This window comes from Mytilus trossulus, chromosome 10 (genome assembly GCF_036588685.1).
Source record: "Mytilus trossulus isolate FHL-02 chromosome 10, PNRI_Mtr1.1.1.hap1, whole genome shotgun sequence".
Taxonomy (NCBI): Eukaryota; Metazoa; Mollusca; class Bivalvia; order Mytilida; family Mytilidae; genus Mytilus; species Mytilus trossulus.
In genome coordinates, this window is record NC_086382.1 from 31,523,617 (window position 1) to 31,533,667 (window position 10,051).

The 10,051-nt window shown below is 31.2% G+C and overlaps 1 protein-coding gene across 1 annotated transcript; it reads left to right on the plus strand.

Annotated features, from left to right (window-relative positions):
- The first annotated feature begins 880 nt into the window (after positions 1-880).
- On the plus strand, positions 881-8,797 carry LOC134687822 (protein eyes shut homolog). Its single transcript, XM_063548281.1, has 5 exons — positions 881-1,031; positions 4,167-4,769; positions 5,434-5,541; positions 7,621-7,728; positions 8,793-8,797. Exons 2-5 carry the CDS (start codon positions 4,256-4,258, stop codon positions 8,795-8,797), a joined length of 735 nt encoding a protein of 244 aa, XP_063404351.1. The 5' UTR covers positions 881-1,031; positions 4,167-4,255.
- The last annotated feature ends 1,254 nt before the right edge of the window (positions 8,798-10,051 follow it).

Below are 10,051 nucleotides of genomic sequence, written 5' to 3' on the forward strand. Positions count from 1 at the left end.
ATTTTGGCTTTAAAATTCCATAAACGAAAAGTCATCAAAACTAACGAATCGTCTTTACGTTTCAACCAGGACGAGAATATATATATCAGATATGAATACGAACACTGCTTTGTAATGATTTCAACGATTTCGGTACTTATACATCCTCGGATTTTCAATGTTTGGCTAAGAGCGTTCCCGATGCAGGTAAACTAGAAAAGCGCTTCGAACGCATTGGAATTATTTAACTTGTTGTTTTCAATTTTTTACATCATTGGGTCGATACCTCTGCTGGTGGACTATAAGTCCCCGAGGGTATCATCAGCTCAGTAGTCAGTACTTTGGTACTGACATGATTTAACACACTTTTCTAAAATTGTTCGTTTATAAATTTGAAATTATTAGGAAACTAAGGTTTCAACTACTTGAGGCAAAATTGTCTTAAGATGAATTTGGCAACAATTTTAGGTATTTATGTCATATAGCTCTTCAACGGTTTTAGTATTTATACATCCTCGGATTTCAAATGTTTTGCTTTGAGCGTTCCTGATGAAGGTAAATCCAGAAAAGCGCTTCGGACGCATTGAAATTATTAAACGTTAATTTTTTGCTACAAATTTAACCAATATAATTCTGTACTAATTTGTTTTATTGATCAACTTTATACGCGTTTATTCTGTTTAAATGGTAATCGATTAATGAATATTTTTTATCTGAAGTATCAAACTAAAGTAGATGGAACGCCCATGTCAAAGGAAATGAAAACACTTGTGAAAATTTTACTTACAACAAATAAAAACCACTTATCTATAGTAAAAACGGAAGAAAATGACCGAATCCTGACTCTCATCCTATTTCTACAAATATATCCAGAAATAGATGAAATATATGTTACATATATAACATTAAATATGGAACTTCATAAAAGTTTCCTGTTTGGGTTTTACACTCTGAAATAAATTGTTAAAATAATAAATAAACTGGAAAACAATATCAGCAGTCGACCAGATGTATTGCACAAAACGTTGAGCTAAATTAGCCAAATCATTTCTGTAAGTCTGTTATTTTTTATGTTTTATATTGTTAAAGAACTTCGGTGAATATTGTGAAATTTATAGAAACAAATAATTTTGTTTTCGAATGCATTTATTTAAACGTCAGTTTAATTTGTCGATATGACTGAATTATGGAATATATAAATATCCAGTAACGTTCTGTTTAATTTCAAAACAGCAATCACGTAAAAAAATCATTCATTTAAAACTATTTTTTTAAATTGACAAGAAAGTAAACTCCGTATCAAACCTCACTTGACATTAATCCATCAATCTTTAAGTTCTTGTCTAAAAACAGGAGACTTTAATTCAGTGGTTTTTGTCTGCTTTAGTAGTGTTCATATTATTGTTTTGTCATAAATCAGGTCATCGTTTTGTTTGCTTAATCGGTTCAAATTTTGTCTTGTCGGAGGCCTTTAAGTCAACTATACAGCATGAATTTTGTTTATTTTTAAGGCCAATAAGTGACACATATTTGATATGTTATAGAGATTCATTGACATCTGTACCATACTTATCATGTTTGTTGGAAGATACCAATGTAATTATCAATCTTTGTACTTGTTGTATGTCAAGGAGATCGCTTGTGGCGTCACTTCAAATGTGCTGTATTACAATTGTGTTAAAAGGCTATCAAAGATAACCATTATTTATATGATAATACAAAATTATGATAATATTCATTTGTCTGAATGTGAAACAATGGAATCATCAAGTTTATGTAAATTTTGTTGGGGAATTTACAAGGCTTAATTAGCTTAAAGTACCTATTACTTGCATTAAAAAAGGGTGAAATTACATAAGAAATTATAAACAACAATAGATCAATGGTATTCAGTTAAACCATTATTTTCGATTTTGCATGCTTCAAATATATTCAAACTGGACGTGCTCTTACGGTTTTCCCAAGACAACTTTACTTTCTAATTAGTTAACTTAGGGATTCATTTTTTTTGTGAAGGACAAATTTTGTGTATTGAAGGAAATGTAATCTTTTTTATGTTTTGATTTAGTAAATGCAGTTTTGCTGTCTGCGTACTTGTAATTACTATATTGTGTTTTCTATTATTCTGACTAGCGTACATGGGAGATTATAAGCAGAACAATAGGTAGTGTTATAGGAAAACGTGTTGTTTGTTTTTTGTGTCTTATTAGTTCACAGTTTACCTGAAGAAATTAAATTAAAAATCATTATTTACATAAAAGGTAAAAGTTTGTCTTTTAAATTTTTTTTTATAAATCTTGACGAAACCTGATTTGATTGCTAGAGATAAGTACCCTTGCATTCGTGGCTAACCTGCACCCACAAAAAAAAATATGGGAAAACTGTCCAACAAAGTTTAAATGAATAAGACGAACCAATAAAAAGCAAGTGAAAAATAATGAGTTCACATCAGTCATTTGGGCATATGCTAAATTCTTGAAATAAGTCAATCCAGTAATCTATTAAGAATTGAGAATTTTTCAACAGTGTGTTGGTTTATGTAATGGACGCCTATTGCGAAATATTCATGTATTATGACGATTTACAATAATAAAACAGTTACTTGTAAACTCTCTACAAGGAGTGTAGACCGGATAAAATGACATACGCATTGTTACATTCGGAAATCTAAAGACAACCTGAAAAAGGGTAGTCTTACTGAACATGGTTAGCGGGTAGTCTTACTGAACATGGTTCATGAATTTTTCTCCATTTCTTGGAATATTCATTCAATGCAGCCTGAACAGCCCTACATGTACTATCACGAAGAGGTAAACGATACCTGTTTCTAAAGCATTGCCAATTTTAAGTGAACCTAACTATTAAGAAAATATGGTTTGTAAGTTAAGCAAGAGTTGAAACATGAAATGCATGTAACAAATAAAAGAAATGATACCAAAGATACGCTAAAAATCGTTTAACGAAAATTTATACTACTGATCAATAGGAATATTGTGAAAAGTCGCATTAATTGTTCATTACAAGTGACAGATATTATTCGGTATGAAAATGACTGTTTGAAATAAAGAGAATTCTGAAGTTCTATGATATTTCGAAATCTTCTGACAGTTTTGCAGAAATTGAACAAAAAATTTAAAATTCTGACTTTTTGTTTAGACTGCAGTATGTGGGTATTTGAATGAAACTATTGCTTAAGTGTATAAAATATGCATACATATGAAAAAGGAAATATGGTATGATTGCCAATGAGACAACTATCCACAAAAGACCAAAATGACACAAACATTAACAACTTTAGGTCACCGTACGGCCTTCAACAATGAGCAAAGCCCATACCGCGTAGTCAGTTATAAAAGGCCCCGATAAAACAATGTAAAACAATCCAAAGGAGAAAACTAACGGCCTTATTTATGTTGAAAAATGAACGAAAAACAAATTTGTCACACATTAACAAATGACAACCACGGAATTACAGGCTCCTGACTTGGGACAGGCACATACATAAATAATGTGGCGGGGTTAAACATGTAATCGGGATCACAACCCTCCCCTAACCTGGGATAGTGGTATAACAGAAAAACATAAGAACGAACTATAAAAATCAGTTGGAAAAGGCTTAACTCATCAGATAGACAAAAAATGCAAGTGGGCGTGGCCGGGTACTTATACATCCCGACACAAAAAGACACAATGAACAGATCTGAGAGCACTCGCAGTTATCTGACAGCTAGTTCAAAGCCACTAACAACTAATAAAAAAAATATGCCTTTAAGACTAAACTTATGTTATATAATGATTAAACCCGTAAGCAAAACGACAGCTTCTACACATTATGTCAATGGATTCATCTTTCTTTAGTGAAAACAATTAATAATCTGTAAATTATACAAACGATATCATATTAAATTCGACTATACAATATTGATTGTTCTCATTGTCGGAGGCTGTACGGATCTAACAATTGCTAAAATCCTCTTCATGAGAGCTTAAGTGGGTTTTTCTTTCGTTGGAAAGCATGCCACATCCCCTTATTCTCATATGTATAGCTTATAAGTTTACAAATATTGGTGACCGTATAGTGTGCGGTTAGGGTGATATTTCGTGTCCGATTTTAGAAAACACTTAGTTATCATTTAATTATATAATTTTATATGTTAACCTTTATATCGAAATCATTGTTATTTTAGTAATAACCAAGAGTAGATTGAATGAAAGGCTTCTGTCTCCTTTATAAACAACATGTGTGTAGCTTTGTAAGAAACGGAAACTGTCAGAGATGTCGACAGTAAATCTAAGTGTATCTGTCAACAGTATCGGCGATGAAGAATCAAAACATAACGATGTAGTGTACATGGAATGTGTTGATGCTGAAAGTCAATATGCAGCTTATGTAGAAATGCCCGCGAATGCTGAAGAAACGTCGAATATTGATGTAGTGTACTCGGAATGTTTTGATGCTGAAGGTCACTCCGCTAATATAGAAATGTTCCCGGATGCTAAAGAAACGAAATATATTGATGTAGTGTACACGGAATGTGTTGATGCTGATGGTCAAATCGCATATGAAGAAATGTCATCGGCTGCAAATACAAATCCAGAATATACAGAGCTCAATATTGCACATAATAGTCGAGATAACCAGTCCATTAACACCAATAATAGCCAAACAATACACGTTCAATTTCGCTTACTTGTTTTTTTTATAAGTTGCTTTCTTATCACATTAATTGTAACAAATGTCGTGACATTCATAACAACAAAAAATAAATTTTCTGCAATAAAACAACCCTGTAAGTATAAATATTTATTCTGTTTAATCAAATTATATAAATTCAATAAGTGAAGATATAAACTTAATTTATTGCCAACGACCGTGGCCAAAAACATGAACAAGCAATACTCTAAATGCTAGTCAAATGCATCTGCACGGATATTCATGTAAAAAAAAACCTGACCTTTTTTTTACCAAATAAACATTTCTTAAATATCAATATAAAAGTATCATAGTTCTTATTCAAAGCAGTGACTACTAGGTCATTGATAATGTAGCCATTTTGCAGGTGATCGGTCGAAAGTGTAGTTATAACGTTTTATAAGGCGTCTAACTAATCAAAGAGTTTATTAATATTTCAATCAATATACGGTTTTGAACGGAGGTTTATGTGTAGTGTTGATACATTTTCATTTTGCATGCGATTTTGGCAATTATGTGCGTCTTTGTGAAGGGAGAGGGAAAAGATATAGGAGGAACATTCAAACGTCAAGTAAGTCGAAAATAAAAACAGAAAAATACCAATAGAATACAACAGTACGCAAAATACAACATACAACTAAAGACTAAGCAACACACATCCGACCATAAACTGGGGATGATCTCAATTGATCCGGAAGGGTAAGACAATAAAATCTATTAATATATTTTTTTATGATTATGACAAATATTTTAAAATTCAGTGACACCTTGTACTGGACGTAACTGTTTGAACGGAGGCTCATGTGAAGTGTGGAATGGCATGTTTCACTGTTCATGCAAATCTGGCTTTTCTGGACGTCTGTGTAGAGGTATGCCTTATACACCATAGACGTTTACATAATATTTGGTTAACATTGAGAGTGGAAATGTTAGACTACTTGGTATATACAAACAAACTTAGAGAATAATAGAATGAAACCATTACTACTTTTGAAATAAACATTTTGCATTCGGATCACTTTGTCTTCGCATATATATCATTCCTGAACAATATCCGATTAAGAACTAGAAGGTTATTTATTTATGTTCTACCATTGAACACAACACACGTAAGTATATCCAACGACGCAGTTACTATACTTTTTCTCTGCAAAATCTCATGATAAATTCATCCGACGAAACATGAAATAATGTAATTAAGGTTTTAATTAAAAAAATATTTTTATGTATATTCAAACATTTGATTTGTACACACAACAATATTTACCGTCATCTTGGTCATATTTTTTCGTCAAATAACCCAGAGTTCATTAAATATACTACAGCAATTTACATAAATGGACTTACTTTAAAATGATCTTATATAAACAGCAGTAATTGTCCTTTTTTATGTTTATACATTTCAAAAATTTATGATAAAAGGGACGAATTAATCCTTCCCATTTGTTAATTTTTTGTTGACTTTTTATAGACAGCGATGTTCTTTTGGCTTCATCATGCGGTGTTTATGTATCCAAAATAGTTCGTTATGCACGAATGTGTAGTGATATCATAGATTTTAACGAACATAATGATTACATCACTAGTAAATTATCATTTTAGAGACTTCGTTACCATGAATTAATTAAAACTTGAATTTACTAAATTATTTCATAGGAGCAAAGATGTGATAAGTAAATTTGGATGTACCTTTAGTGGCCGTACCTATTTAACCCGTCATTTAAAACGGTATCTTACATCCTTCATTTTACGGTTATATTGTGTTAAAAGCGCGAAAAGAACTACTTAGTACAAGTTAAAAAGTAAAATCACAAAAATACTGAACTCAGAGGAAAATCAATACGGAAAGTCCACAATCACATGGAAAAATCAAATAACAAAACACATTAAAAACGAATAGACAAGAACTGTCATATTCCTGACTTGGTACAGGCATTTTCAAATGTAGAAAATGGTGGATTAAACCTGACCTAAATCTAACTCATTGAACCTTTAGGCACACTTATAAGTAAAGGTAATCTTACTTATGTTGTAATTAGATCTTTGATTATAGTTTACATTGACACACCTTTGGACTTTGTCATCGTCGAATTAAAACATTTTTTATATAGAGATTATTCTATCTATGTATTACATTATAACTTATTTATTTATTACATGTTTTCATATTATTAGCTGTTTGTCTTTTAACTTGCTTTCAGTAACTGCGTGTACTCTAAAATTGTACTTCCTTGTTTTTTATATTTACATTTTGTTCTATGTTGTGATTTAACACAATTGGTTCAAGTAAGAATGAAGGTTGCTACCTTTAAAAATGTTTAAACCCGCTGCATTTATTTGCACCTGTCCTACATCAGGAACCATATTTCAGTAGTTCTCGTTTGTTGATGTCTGTTGTGGAGTGTTTCTCGTTTTTTTTTTATTGATAAGACCGTAGGGTATCCTGTTCGAATGATTTTAACATTAGTCATATTTATAGGGCTGTTATACATGTTGTAGCTTACTGTTCTTTGAGAGTCAAGGCTCCATGTTACAGACCAAAATTTGTCAAATTATGGTTTACTTTTGCAAATTATGACTTGGATGGAGAGTTGTCTCATTGGCGCTCATACCAGATCTTCTTAAATCTATTTCATCAAACGATTAACCTTTGATGTTCGAAAGTGTAGGTTCTATATATTTCATATATATCTCGCTTTAATGCACTCTGAAGAAAACAAATGCCACTAATTATTGTCTTACAGAGATGTAACCTACAACGAACTGTGTGACGATGAATAAAACGCTTACTTTTAAGATAATTGAATCAGTTCAAACATGAAAACTTGGTCATAATATAAAATTGTTTATTTTCCTTTTTTCAAATGTAAAGGAAAATCAAGAATTGTTCCGTGTTCAAATTTCTTTATATTATTTTTAATAATCAGGACACACATTTAAAATTTCAGTGACACCTTGTACTGGGCGTAACTGTTTGAATGGAGGCTCATGTGAAGTGGTGAATGGCATGTTTCAATGTTTATGCAAACCTGGCTTTTCTGGAAATTTGTGTGGAGGTATGCTTTATACTAGTATCATTAACGTTGATATGAATTTGTTTTTAGAATAATGAGAATATGCAAGTAAACTGAAAGAAAAGCGGATTCAAACCCTTACTATTATTGAAGTAAACATTTTGCGTTCGAATCACGTTTGGTACATAACTAAACACAATTCTTTTTAACACGTCTTCATATATATACCATTTTGGAGCACTATCCATTAAGGAGCTTTACTATGATACCATTTAGTTTGTGTTTGATCCTTGAACAATACACACGTCAATATATCCAATAATAAACAATGGTTTAGCAATTCTGAAATAGTTTGTAATCCTATGTTTTATTAATCTTTATGACTTCAGATATGTATACTATCCAATGATTTTTCAAAGGGTATCTATAACTTAAATATCTCAAGTCGGTTTGCTTCCCGGTATGATCTTGTTTCAGTATACTAAAGAATAATTTCAAGACAATCGAAAAATATAGGGCTTCGCTTTAGCGCATGATTCGCCCGTTACTCTTTCAACTTGTCTTTTAATGAATTTATATGATCAACAAGAAATAGTGAAATTTAGCATAAAAAAACAAATATCATTAACATTGGCATACAACATAGAAGTCTTCAATGCAATATAAGGAAAGTGATATATGATTATGGGTTTTAGTGATTCTATGGCTGATTTCTAAATTTTATAGTAGTTTGAAAGAAGGTAATTTTCTTGGGGTATATTGATTGAACCTTTTTATTGTTTAGAATATTCACAAGATGATCATATTGATAAATGTTTAGGAGACTTGATTTCTTTATTTTTTTCATAAAATTACACCCTGTAACATTTAAGGAATATTAAGTCACATGTTAGGATTTTTATGTTGTCACTTGTTCACTTATTATGTGCTATTGTAGACTAGTTATGTTTTATTACATTTTTTATTGCGCTCAACCCTTCCACCGAAATCTAACTCTTTAAAAAAAGCTGCGATGCTAAGGTATCATTTGTGATTTCAATTGCAACCAATTTTAACAAGAGTAAAACATCCTATATGCAAAAACAGTATTTGATTTTTATCCACAGGTTAGATAGTAAAAATGTTATCATAAAATGATATATGCCTCAGGGAACAGTTAGTATCTCAGGGACTGCTAATGTGCTTTCATCTTTGCAACCATTCAATAATAGAACAAACGTATGACATTCATGGAACCTATTTTTTACAACAAAATTTAATGTTTTAAATTGAACTAAAGATTTTACAAATTTTATGTTTTCATCAGATTTTATTAAGTATTATTTGTTACATCAATAGATATAAACAATTCACCAAAGTTTCATGGACATTGGTGAAAGCCTTTTTGAGTTATTGTCCGAAGTGTTAAAAATCCCCCTTTTTTCATGAATAAAGCCCCATAAATCCAAAACTTAAAATCTGAAATTTATAAAAATTGAAAAGGAGCTTACATCAATAGATATAAACAATTCATCAAAGTTTCATGGACATTGGTGAAAGCCTTTTTGAGTTATTGTCCGAAGTGTTAAAAATCCCCCGTTTTTTATGAATAAAGCCCCATAAATCCAAAACTTAAAATTTGAAATTAAAAAAAACCAAAAGGGAGCTTACGTCAATAGATATAAACAATTCACCAAAGTTTCATGGACATTGGTGAAAGCCTTTTTGAGTTATTGTCCGAAGTGTTGAAAATCCCCCCTTTTTTTATGAATAAAGCCCCATAAATACAAAACTTTAAATCTGAAATAAAAAAAAAACGAAAGGGAGCTTACGTCAATAGATTTAAACAATTCACTTAAGTTTCATGGAAATTGGTGAAAGTGTTTTTGAGTTATTGACCGAAGTGTGGACGACGTACGTACGTACGGACGGACGGACAGACGGACAGACGCACAACGGTATACCATAATACGTCCCGTCCCGGGCGTATAATAACATTTTGAAATGTTAACTTAGGCACGATATCTAATTATTCAATCTTTAATTTATTCAATTTTAATGAAATACAAGAAATCTACCAATAATTTGTTATCAATAATTATGACAAACATTTGAAATATCCTGTCGTCAGACACTCAAATCAATAAAAAGTGTCTGTCGATAGTAGATGTTTTTGTGTTCTGTTGAATTGTTCCTTTTAAAATTGTTATACGATGAGACTGATGTACCCATATTTTTACTATTTTATTTATCGTGTCTGTTTATTTAACGCATCAATGTAAATATAACGGAGTTTGATGAGATTGTAATTAAAGTGAGAGGGTTAGCGCTATAGAACCAGGTTTAATCCACAATTTTCAACATTTGAAAATGCCTGTACCAAATC